The sequence below is a fragment of the Miniopterus schreibersii genome (assembly GCF_964146895.1).
Source record: "Miniopterus schreibersii genome assembly, chromosome: 7".
Classification (NCBI taxonomy): Eukaryota; Metazoa; Chordata; class Mammalia; order Chiroptera; family Miniopteridae; genus Miniopterus; species Miniopterus schreibersii.
The window spans coordinates 394,622-406,747 of record NC_138108.1 but is presented as its reverse complement, the minus strand read 5'-3'; the positions used below and the strand labels follow the sequence as shown (position 1 = coordinate 406,747).

At 58.0% G+C, this 12,126-nt stretch overlaps 1 protein-coding gene across 5 annotated transcripts in view; it reads right to left on the bottom strand.

The window, feature by feature from the left end:
• Window positions 1-453: 453 nt before the first annotated feature.
• The window catches only part of HDLBP (high density lipoprotein binding protein), a 52,162-nt gene continuing 40,489 nt past the window's right edge, over window positions 454-12,126 (bottom strand). For all 5 annotated transcript variants that reach the window (XM_081142369.1, XM_081142370.1, XM_081142371.1 and 2 more), the window contains exons 18-28: window positions 11,342-11,563; window positions 11,034-11,252; window positions 10,170-10,308; window positions 7,952-8,097; window positions 7,161-7,265; window positions 6,797-6,931; window positions 5,528-5,671; window positions 3,673-3,858; window positions 3,012-3,128; window positions 2,779-2,907; window positions 454-2,635 (exon numbers count right to left, since the gene is read on the bottom strand). In XM_081142369.1, coding sequence (XP_080998495.1) covers window positions 2,549-2,635; window positions 2,779-2,907; window positions 3,012-3,128; window positions 3,673-3,858; window positions 5,528-5,671; window positions 6,797-6,931; window positions 7,161-7,265; window positions 7,952-8,097; window positions 10,170-10,308; window positions 11,034-11,252; window positions 11,342-11,563 — 1,629 coding nt within the window. In that variant the 3' untranslated portion in view covers window positions 454-2,548. The remainder of the gene's footprint in view (window positions 2,636-2,778; window positions 2,908-3,011; window positions 3,129-3,672; window positions 3,859-5,527; window positions 5,672-6,796; window positions 6,932-7,160; window positions 7,266-7,951; window positions 8,098-10,169; window positions 10,309-11,033; window positions 11,253-11,341; window positions 11,564-12,126) is intronic.

Below are 12,126 nucleotides of genomic sequence, written 5' to 3'. Positions count from 1 at the left end.
TCACGGGCTGGCCCATCCTGGCTGCCGAGCTTTGCTCCTTGAATACAGATGCTGCCCCCTTCCTCCCTCCCCCGTGACTGGGGTGGTTCCTCCACTGACACCCCCCCCCCCCGCCCGCTCAGTACCTGCCTGGGGCCGGGTGCCAGTCCTGGGGACACACAGTTTGCTGATGGAGAGAATTCAGGCAGAATCCTGAGATGAGCAGGGCAGGAAACTGCTTCACAGCAGGTGAGGCCACAGGAGCCCAGGGACAGGCAGCCACCCAGCAGTGACTACCGCTGACCTCCCACAGTGGCCCCTGCAGGGCAGTCAGTTAACCCAGGGCTGAGAACTGCGTGCCTGCTGGGAGAGCAGCACCAAAGACAAGAACTGTGCAGGGATGTCCGTGACCACGTGAGCATCCCATGGACCGAGCACACACACGGGGCGTGACAGACAAGCCTCGGCACACAGTCTGGTTTTGGGTTTTATTTAGAATTTATAAAATTCCAGTGTCATCCACATTCATGAGCCTTTACACGTGTTTGCATATAATCTCCAAATTCCAAAGTTAAGGCCAAGGGATGGATCGTAACTGTGGACACACGATATGGAAGACAGTCGACAGGTGAACGGACACTCGGCCCCACCCCCGCCCAGGGCTCCCCGAAGCAGCACCAGAGGTGGCAGGAGGGCCCCGGGCACAGTCACCCTGTGAGCTTGACTCACAGCCACACAGCGAGACCCGCACAGTGTAGGAGAGGGGGCTGCACCTACATTTAGGAATAAGTGCAGATGTGCAAACACCTGTTGGGACAATTAAAAATCCACCATTGGGGGAGGGGGTTAGATGCCATAGAAACACAGGAGGAGGAGGTTTGGGCAGACACCAGAGGGGGAGGAGAGGGCAGCACACTGGCCGACAGGAAAGGCTCCCAAACTCATGCAGACGGAAGGGACCCGCAGGACCAGGGAGTGGGGGATGGTCCTGGAGAAAGGCCAGACGGCGCCTCTCCTCTCCGTCTCCATCGACTCCCCTGGTTTGGGGTCACCCAGCCTATTCAGGTGAAGCATGTCTCACCCCACCCACTGCTCCTAGAGGGGCATGTGGAGGCTGCCAGAGCTAACGGGACTCGCAGAGGCAACTGACGTCAGACTTGAGTTATGCAATTCTGGCCTATTTAGGAATTTCAGCCTAAAGATTGCGAAGCTGAGCAGTAAGTGAATGAAAAACTCCATGAAAAGGTGGTCAGAGAAGAAGTGACTATCCCTGGGGAAGGGACAGGTGAAGGGCAGCAGTCAGCTCCTCTAAGAACTCAGTAACTGGGTGAAAACTCCAGAGGGGCTCAGTCACCTCCATGGAGGCAGAGATGGGGACCTGAGGCCAGACAACCCGGAAACCAAGGGCCCATCTGCGGCTTTCACAATACCGCTGAGGCATATTTCCTCTCCAGAGAGCACCTTTGCCACGCTGGCTGGGGCTGGGCACCCTGTCAGGCCTGGAATGACCTACTACGCACCTGACAAAAGCAGGCTCCCTTAGCAGGACCTGCTCTCCAGTGCAGGCCCAATGACAGCCTCTCCCCACCCCAGGAACACAAAGCCACCTCTGAAGGCCAGTTCCAGGGCCTGCACACAGTGTCTGTGTCAGAGAACAGCCTATGGGTGGTATGTGTGCTCCCCATTCTGGACCAGCACACTGGCTGCTGACCACTGGCCACCTGAGGGTGAGGGAGGGTGCGGCCCGGGGCTATGGCGGCCTCAGCGAACCAGGCACGCGTAACCACCAGGGCATCGGAATCAGGAGGCTGAGCACCGGGCTGGCACCCCCTTGGCAGGAGACACCACACTGGCTCTGTGGCGTGGGAGGGGGGAAGCGGAAGTCGGTGCAACAGGCCAGCTTGGAGGGGCAGTGGGTCTCTGCCTCTCCTCTGCGGGCCACCCCTCTCCGTCCCCACGGTTCTCAGCTCACAGCAGACCCAGATGGCAGACATGCAGCCTCACCTGGAACCTGGTCCCCCTGGGTCCGGGCGCTCCAGTGCGCACGCTGAGCCTGCCTCCCACCCTGGGGTTGGGCTCAGCGGACTGTGGCAGCGGGAAGGAACTGGACTGCAGTCCAGAGGGCTGCACGGCAGGCAGAGGGAAAAAGAGCTGGGAAAGGAAGAGGGCGAGCGTTTGGCTTTTCTAAAGTCAAGGAAATTTATTTCCTGAGGTCACAACACAGGAAGTGGGCGCAGCCCCAGCTGTGCAGCACTCTCAGTGGGGCCAGGGCCTTGCTGACATGCCGGTGGACCAGAAAGCTTGCCGTGAAATGTCCAATCGCCTGTGTTAGTGTTCAAACTGTGGAAAGCCGGCCCACAGCCAGGGTCGGGCAGATCCTGAGCACGCGCCGGGCGCTGGCCAGACCCGAGGACCAGCCACACGCAGCGCAGGGCGCCGGGCTTCACTGTGAGACCTCGGGGAGGGGGAGCGTCAACAATTTACGGAGGGTCCAGCTGCTGAGTCAGATTGAAACAAACCGTTGCGCGGTGGGTTTGGGTCAGCAGGCTGGAGGTTTGTTTTCTCATCATTATCGTTTGGGGCCCCAAGGGAGGGTCTTGGGAGCCACCTGAGCCCCAAAGCTGGGAAATTCCTCAGAGCTGCTCATATCCGGAGCCTGTGGGGACAGAGAGGGCACAGCTTTACTAAGCAGCTCCAAAACGGCCCCATCCTGGGTCCACCAGTGTCTGGTGAGTATGGCAGGTACCCACCCCACTGCCCAGGCAGAGGGAAGGCACCGGGGATGAGCAACCGTCTGACCTTCTCACTGCTGTTGGCAGTCCAGGGAGCATCCCGCACCACAAAGCCCTTGGAGGGCGCCTTGGACTCCTCGTGGGCTGGGGGCTTCATGTACACCTGCAGGACCTCGCTGTCCACCACATCAGCCAGCTGTGGGCACAGGCGGGGTCAGCTGGCAGCAGGGATGCCCAGCGAGCACCCGGCAGGCATCTGAAAAGGCAGGCACGTGGCCTCCGTGCCCCAGGCTGACTTACGTATTCTTCCTCCAGGTTGAGGATGTGGTCGACGGCCTCCTCCACGTGCTCCGGGAGCCCCGTCACGGTGACGCAGTTGGGGTCCGGGGCCCCGCTCTGGGGAAAGCGAATGTCCACCTGGAAGGAGCACACACACAGAAGCTGAGGCGGCTCTGAGTGGCTGTCAGGAGTTTTGAACTAAACAGCAGCCATCGGGTGTGGCTGGGACAGTCCATTTCTAGTATTTTCGCCGAGTCAATGAAAACTAAGGACCTGGTTTGTGGGTGTTGCCTCGTCATCACATCTGAGACCAGGGCACTGGGGGAGCACTGGTTCAGAGACCTCGTGTTGACGCACAGCCCCTGAAGACTGGCAGCCACACCTCGGGATTGCCACCTTCTCCAGGCCAGCACAGGGCACTGACCAACAGCATCAACTACACAGCTGAGACCCCACTTGACCTCACTGCCTTAGGGACCAAGCACCTGAGCCTGGGGGGTCTGCCCTTTCAGAGCCCTGTTGGCCCATGAGTGTGGTCAGCAGTCTCGGCATGAAGAGGCCAGGGGTCCCCAGTGTCCCTTACCGACCCAGGGAGGAAAGCTCTGGCAGTGGGGAGCACGCCCACCTCACCCGCGGGGCTTGCAGGACTCGTACACCCATCCCGGTGGGACAGAGGACGCACCTTGAATTCATCCATGATTTTGCGAATGGCTTTGCCACGGGCACCAATGATGCGAGCGTGGACACGGTGGTCTAGCGGGACATCCTCAGAAACCATCTGTTCAAGTTCGCCCACAATTTTCAGGATGGCGTCCCGGGCAGCCTCTGTGTTCTTCTCATACCCTGTGATGGTGATCTGGTCCTGTGGCTGACAAAGGAAATCGCGTCAGCAGAGGCCATGCCCGAGACTCCCGATTGGGAGGAGCACAGGGACCCGAGAGCGTTGGCTGGACTGAGGGAGGCGGGCTTCCTTCAGCTCAAAGGGAAAGACCAGTCCACTCAGAAGAGAAAGAAGGGGGGAAAAAACAAGGGTCCAGTTAGCTCCTGCCTCCTCCCAAACCCCACCCAGGAGACAGTCACACGCTGGAATAGAGCAGCTGCCCACACACGGGGCAGGACGCTGGCAGGGGAGGGGTCATGGGCGGTCCCCCAGGCGCCTGCCTGGAAGTCTCTGGAGATGACCGACCTGGAAGAAGGTGCCAGGTGGCGTGGGCGGCCTCCATATCTGCGTGCCCCGCCCCCAGCCTCCCTCCTGCCCTACAAATGTGCAGGCGGAGAGTGAGCAGAGTACATGATCATCCAAAGCACAGAAGGAAACTGGAGAACAGGGTAATAACCTCAGACCACTTTCCTAAGGACAGGAGACTACTCCACCCATTAAAAAAAGAACAGAACACAGTGTGAGAGAACCAGAGAACAGGAACAAATACCTAGAAACGGAACAGGAACAGGGCCTTAGAGACCCACCTGGGAGAGGCAGAGAAGCCCCAGGAATCCAGGGGAAGCAGATGCGCGGGGGGGGGGGGGGCAATTCCTACCCGGTCCCTCCCCAGCAGTGCCCAGAAACCTCTACCGGCCAGTGAGGTCTCGCCAGGGCAGTGCCGAGCACAGAGACTTGACATAAAACTCACAGGAAAAAGCTGGGTATGAAAGATGAGGCCATCTGACCCTACATGATTCATGGGATGTTAGCAGTCTAATTATTAAATAGTTACTTTATAAAACGAATAATTATATGGGAAAGTTGAGGGAAGTAAAGGTGAGGTGCTAGACACGACTAAATTCTTAAAATCAAGATAACTAAAACTCAAGTCAGAAGTAAAAAAGAGCAGCAGTATAAACACAGTCCTTAGAAACAGGTAAACAGAACAAACGGCAAGAACCACTGCACCTGGGCAGGATCAGGGCAGGGAGCAGAGGAGGGACGGGCTCAGCACCCGCAGGCCGCCTCCCTCTCTGACCGACCAGGGAGAGAAGCAGGCTGGAGACCTGCCCCGACGCTCAGAAGAAGGCTGGAACGTGTGGTGGGGCCAGGCCAATCTGCAGAGGCTTGCTGGGATTTGCTGGCGGGAAGGTCCTGGTGAACCATTTCTGGGTGTTCTGTTGTGCTGCAGAGATGGCAGGAGCCCCACGAGAGACTGGGCTCTCTACCTCCCCTGGGGCCGAGAGGGAAGGCAGGCAGGAGGCTGGGCTGGGCCCAAGGAGGGCCATGCAGCGCAGAGGGCGCGCACCTCAGCAGGGCTCCGCCTGTGTGGACAACTGTGCGAGGACCCTGCCGGAGCCCCCAGACGGGCACAGGAAAAATGCCCTAAGTCCACACAGCAACACGACTTGACAAGGGCAACCTCACCCGGCTGGCACGCATCAAGGCGGGCCCAAACCCAGGGCCAAACTCAGTCCTGCAAGACCTGCCACTCGGACCCTGCTCTCTCGCTGCCCAGCTGGCCACCTCCTGTGCCTGGTCACTGTCCCCACGCCAGGACACGAGTCCACCTCCCCCAAGGGTTCCAGGTGCCGTCTGACCGGAGGTCTCTTACCTGGCTGCCATCGTCCTTGTCAGGAAACTGGATGTTGACGTCATGTTCCTGGCGGATCTGGGTAATCACCGCCCCCTTTCTCCCAATGATTTTGGGATGATATTTGGGGTCGACAGTGACGCTCAGCTTAAAACTCCTTAAGGCCTGTAGGTGAAACGAGCAAGGATGAGGCCAAGGGCAGAATGAGCCTCGAGCGTCACTCACCATCACACCATCCACGGGCCTCCATCCCGAACCTGGATGGCGTCACTGTTGCCACAGCAGCAAGAACAAGCTGTGACTCTCCCGCAAGTCTGTGCCACATCCCAGCTTCAGCGAGGACAGCCAGAGCCTGGACCTGCGCAACCAGGTCCATGGAGCCCCCAGAGGAGGACCTGAGTGGTACCAAGTGGGGCTGCCTGCTCCTAAGCTGTGGAACAGGATCTGAGGAGTAGGCATGAAAAAGGCCAGAAAGCCCAGCCGGTGTGGCTCAGTGGTTGAGCATTGACCCATAAGCCAGGAGATTACGGTTCGATTCCCGGTCAGGGCACATGCCCGGCTGCGGGCTCAATCCCCAGCAGGGGCCATGCAGGAGGCAGCCTGTCAGAGACTCTCTCTCATCACTGATGTTTTTCTCCCTCTCCCTCCCTCTCTCTGAAATCAATAAAAACATAAAAAGAAAAAAATTAAAAGGTCAAAAAGAAACCAGGGAACTAAGTGCTGGGGGACATAGCCCCAACGTGTGTGGCCAGACCCCAAAGTCCTTGCCTCAGCTAAGACAACGGGGCACACCCGACACTGGGATGTGAGCCCAGTCACGCTCTGATGAAGGGTCTGTACCTGGCATAACCTACAACCACACTTTCAGTGCCTAGGACCTGCCCCCGAACACCAGCTCCGGGGAAGGGCTGTCATCCAACAGTAGGGAAACCATACCCACCCTGGGCTTAGCACATCCTGGGGTGTCTCTGGCAACAGCTCCTGGGCCTCCCAACCCTCTCTTCCCTGTGAGGTTGAAAGCACCGCCAGGTCTCCATATGTACTTGGAAAAAACTAACAAACACGGAAACCTGTCACTGCTACACTGAGACCCCCCACCACTGTTCTGACAAAGGTTCCCCATTCAGCAAGGCTTCTGAACACTGACTGGGTTGGTCTCCAGCTTCCTGATTTAAGTGGTCACAGTGTGGCCAGGGTGTTGGGTCTCTGAAAGCCCCTGGTGATCAAGTGTGACCATGGCTGAGAACTGTGGCTCAGGAAGACGCGTCCACAGCCCCGCCTGGCACTCACCCGGTCCTCCTGCTCTGCCTGCAGCTCCCGCACACGCTCCAGGAGCCCTGCCTTGGCCCGGTCCAGGTTGGAAGCGAGGCCTGTGATGGCGATGACATCGGACTGCAGCTCAGGTGCTGGGACGTGTATATTCACCTGGTGGAGACGGAACAGACCCAATGTACGTGGTCCCCTCCGATGGCCAGCTTGGAAGTCGTGACCAACCTGCCCATCACAGTTGGCCAGGGACACCCTCGCAAGCTGGGGACACGGAGGTTGGGTCCTGTGAAGCTTGAGAACACAGAGCAGGAGGGCCCTCCTCTGGAGAGGGTGTGACAGTCACTCCCACAGCTAGTCTCCAGGGACAGGACCTGCAAACACTCACCTCAAACTCATCCATCATCTTGCGGATCCCGCTTCCCTTCTGCCCAATGATGTACCGGTGAAGGTCAAAGGGCACCTCTACCTCAACGGTGACAGGAACCAGTGCCTGCAGGGAGAGGGCTGCGCGTCGGAACCTTCCACACTGCTCCCCTGGACTGAGAAGGCCACCGCCAACCCCAGAGAAAATGGGAAAGGCCATGGAGTCCAGGTTAGGGTAACACGGGTAGAGCGCCTTTCAGACCCGGCCCCAGCCTCTGCTCCTAAACATAGAAGGGCCCTTGTCAAAGCAAAACAATGGAATAAAACAAATCCAGGAAAAACGGGACTTGAGACCTAGGCAGGGGTGAGGGTGCCCTCAAACTCAGAGGCCACCCCAACTCCCAGCCTCCCAGAGGTCAAGAATGGACTGTGACCAATCCCTGGATGTGGGGCCTCTCTCCTCTCAGCTCAGTGCAGAGACAGCTTTGTACACTGTGCCCCACGTGCAAGCAGCGCTCGGCAAGCACTCGCTGCAAAGATGACTCAACCTCACAAGCCCCAGGAAGGTCTGAATATCCCCACCTCACGGATGGGGACACAGACCCTCCATTGGGCTGCCCTGGGAGGGACAGCAGAGCCTGCAGGCCTAAGGCTCTTGCCAGGTCCTGGGCAAGGAGACGCCATGGCCTGCAGCTCAAGCCACGGTGCTCGTGTTTAGGACTTTATAAAGTGACAAGGCTCATGAATCTGCCGCCACCAGGGTGACATCACTCAGCTACCCTCACTCCCAGGGCGGGGAGGAGCCACACGCACCTCCAGGGCTTCCTTGGCAGCCTCACACTTTTCCTTCCGGCCAGAGATGACGATGATGTCACAGCGCCTGGGAGAGCCAGGGTCGGCCTCCCTGCTGTCCCCGGCATCCTCACCGTTCTCCTGCACAGCCGGCTCTGCACTGTGACCTGCGGAGAGCAGGGGGCAGGTCACACAGGCCTCGGCCGCACTGCCTCACCTTCAACAGGGACCCGAGTACTCGAGACACCAGGAACTGATGGCAGAAGGGGTGAGGGGGGCCCACCAAGTGCGAGAGGGGAGGACAGATGTTCCCACAGCCCAGGAGACCTGGTGCTGGGAGGAGGCAGTGGGAGGGGCTTGAGAGATGTAGGAGGGACAAGGTGACACTGCACCAGCTTCTTCTGCCTGGGAGAAAGTGCCAAGAATAAAGGGACCTGAAACAAGACATGGAAGCAGCTGGCAAGGCTCCTGTGGGCCACGCTGGGACCATGTGTGCACCCAAATGAACACCAGAACAACATTCCTGGTTGGAGGCAGAACCCAGGAGTCTGTCCAATATGAATAAACGAGTGACTGGATGAACAGGCCGGCACAGATGCCCAGAGCCACCATGATTCTGCATCAAAACTGGGCGATGCTTCAAAACCAAAAAAACCTGAATGTCAGCTATGAGCTCGTAACTCACAACCAGATCGTCAGATTCTGATGAACGAGCCAGGGTTACCACAGCCAACGTAAGAGAGCATCCTTACTCTTAGGAAACAGCCACATGGATAAGAGGCAGGTCTGGAAATCGCTCAAATGATTCAGAGTACGCAGTGTGTGTGTTCGCGCGCGCGCGCGTGTGTGTGTAAAGGGGTGGGTGGGTGGGTGAGAAAGATGGGGGAGGTTTGGATAGTGAGTACACAAAATACATTTTTGTTTTGTGCAATTTTTCTTAAGTGTGAAATTACATCGAAATTAAAAAGCAAATACTCAAGTATGAAACGTGACATTTATGATCTAACTAGTTTACTCAAAACAGCCTATATTCCCAGAAAAACGGAGGTGCTTCAATGGCCACCATGAGCCTTAGAGGTCAGAGTACCCCAGGTGCACTCAGCAGGCTACAGGCCCCCAGCTCGTCCCGGCTCAACTGGGCGGGTCCACGGACACTAGTCACAGAGAGAACCATTCTTTGGGATAATGCAAGGAGCACACAGGACTTACAAAGTTAGATCTGAGACAGAAGTTGGATCCTGCTCACAGGTCACCTCCTGCCCCATCCCACCCTGGGGACAAAAGCAGAACCATATGACAAGCAAGATACTGGGAGCTGAAGAGCCATCCCAGAAGGGCAGCCAGGAACCCAGTGGCAATCTCAGGTGGGTCAGAGGCTGCCATCCCTTCTGCCACTGCCCGGCCTCATGAGGCACAGGACCCGCAGGGGGTCAGGGAGGAAGGCTGCTGCTGTGCAGAGCAGGAACAGCCTCACCACAGCTTTCAGAGCGCCTTCAAGGGGCATGGGGATTGGACCTGGCTTTCCCTGCGTAAGAGGTTGCAGGTGCTCTCTCCTCTCTGGCCTTGTCACCAGCTGTAAGCCTCTAGCACAGGGGTAGGGAACCTTTTCCCTGCCATTTGGATGTTTATAACATCATTCTCAGGCCACACAAAATTATCAACTAAAAAATTAGCTATGAGCCTGGCTGGCGAGGCTCAGCGACTGAGCATCGACCTAGGATCCAGGAGATCGAGGTTTGATTCCTGGTCAGAGCACATGCCCTGGTTGCAGGCTCGATCCCCAGTTGGGGGAGTGCAGGGGGCAGCTGATCCATGACTCTCTCATCACTGATGTTTCTCTCTCCCTCCCTCCCCCCCGCCTTCCTCTCTCTGAACTCAAAAAAGACACACTTTAAAAAAAAAAATTAAAAATTAACTATGGAAAAAGCTCCTAGATTTATTGAACTTCAAGTCCCCCCTACGGTTGCCTTAGCAGGACCATATAGTCCATGGGCTGAATGTTCCCCACCCCAGCTCTAGGACAGCTGAAGGCTACCTCATCACCCTGAAGCAACTGATGCAGCCACTGCTGGGGACCATGGGGCCTGAGCCTCTGGAAGCCCTGGGTCCCCTGACGTGTCAGCACCAGAAGGTGGAGCTTCACCAGGACATGAGTCAACCCTCTACCCTGCCTCTCCCCAGGCCAGGACCATTCACACTCCTGCCTCCCACCCAGCACAGAGCTCCCTGTGGGACCCACCTGGGTTCTCCTCTTTGTCTGGGAATTTAATCTGAACGTTATAGTCCCGAGTGATTTGCTGGATTCTGGAACCTTTGGGGCCCATGACGGAGCGGTGGTATTTCTGGGGTATGGCGCACTCTATGGTCACCTGGGCTTCCTGGGGGTGGGGCACAGCAAGAAGGAGAGTAACAAAGGCAAAGGTTAACGCTACGGTCGGTTCATGTTCACACCACCTTCCTCTGCAGCCATGTCCAGATGCAGACAGCCCCTTTCCAAGGTGAATCCCGGGCTCATCTTAGGATGGGGTGTAGGGAGAAGGGGTGTGGGTGGGGCCACAGAGAGGTCTCCTGAAACATTTCCCCAAAGAGTAGGAAAGCATCAGTGGTCCATGCACACAGAACTGCCTGGCCGCTTGCTCCCACACAGAATTTGAATATAGCATCTGACCTCTCTCCATACACGGAGCCCCTGCCCCCATCCTGAAGGCACGTGGCCACATTTGTCCCAGGTGACAGGACCTACAGACGCTGTGGCTGTGACTCCACTTCTAAGGCCACAGCAGGCGAGCGCCAGGAGACCACAGAAGCCCAGTTCTTGGGCTGGTTTAGGAAACCCAGGGTGTCCTGTGGCCTATCCATGGCCTCAGTGACAGTCTCCATCACCCTCCTGTCCTCCCCCTGGAGCAGAGGAGGGAAGGCAGCGGGTCCTGTGCACAGTGCCCTCCCTCAACAGGGAAGCCTAGCTGCTGCTCACAGGCAGCCTGCACCCACTGCAGGGAGGGTGAGGACGGGAGGGGCCTGCCACCAGAGGGACACGTGGGGGTCAGGCCCACCCCCAATTCTGAGTGGCTGCCAGCCAAGGACCCCACGCGCCGGTGCCCACCAGGTCCTCGATGATCTCCTGGATGCGCTTCCTGGCCGCCTCCACACACTCCTTGGCTCCCTTGAGGGTCACTTTGTCGCTCTGGGTGCCGGACCGTGGGAAGCTAACCATCACCCCACCATACTCCTCCGCGATTTCCCGCAAGACCTGGCCTCTTCGGATGACAAAATGGCGGTGGTGCTTGGGGTCCACCAGCATGCAGTCTTCCACTACGTTATCCTGAGACACGGACACAAGACAGGGAGGGGGGGACTGATGGCCAGGCCCCGCTCCCGCTGCCCAGGCGGCGCCAGGGAGGCCGGCCTCACCAGGTTCTGGATGAGGGCCTCCAGCTCCCGCTGCGCCTCCCTGACGGCGTCCTCCTTGCCCACGATGGTGATCAGGTCCTGGTCCTTGTCCTCCGCCGTCGGGAATATAATGCGGGCTCCGGTGGTGTCACGCACCTTGCGGATCTTGCCGCCCCCCTTGCCGATGAGGAACTTGTGGTACTCCGGCTTGGCGCGGATGTCGACGGTGAAACTCTTGGTTTGCTGCAGAAATCAAGCCCACAGGTGCTGGCCTGATGCCACCTGCCCGGCCCTGGAGCAGGTGAACAAGAGGCCTGAGGGGACAAGAGAGCGGGGTGGGGCTTACCTCACACTGTCCCAACGTCCCTAAATGAGGCTAATCAAACAAATGCGTGGCCACTAGACTGACCACCCTTGTACTTCTCTCGGTCACAGCAGGAAGCATGAAGGCCATCAGAGCATGCAGACCTGCAGCCCCAAGCCTGCCACTTGCCAGTCCTGACCAAACCTCTGCCAGGGACTAAGGGGTATGAGGTGCAGGGGCACAGCACAGGTAGAGTGCTCCCAGTCCTGGGCTCTGGGTGAGCCAGAACACAGCCAGCAACGTCCCAGCCTCACACTCAGAGACCCTAGCCGACCAGGACCTCATCTGACACCAAGAAACTGGGGCCCAGCCCTGGCTGGTATGGCTCAGTTGGTTGGAGTGTCGCTCTGTGCACCAAAAGGTGGAGGGCTCCGTTTCTTGTTAGGGCGCACACCCAGGGTTTGATACCTAGTTGAGGCAGGTGTGGGAGACAACAAATTGA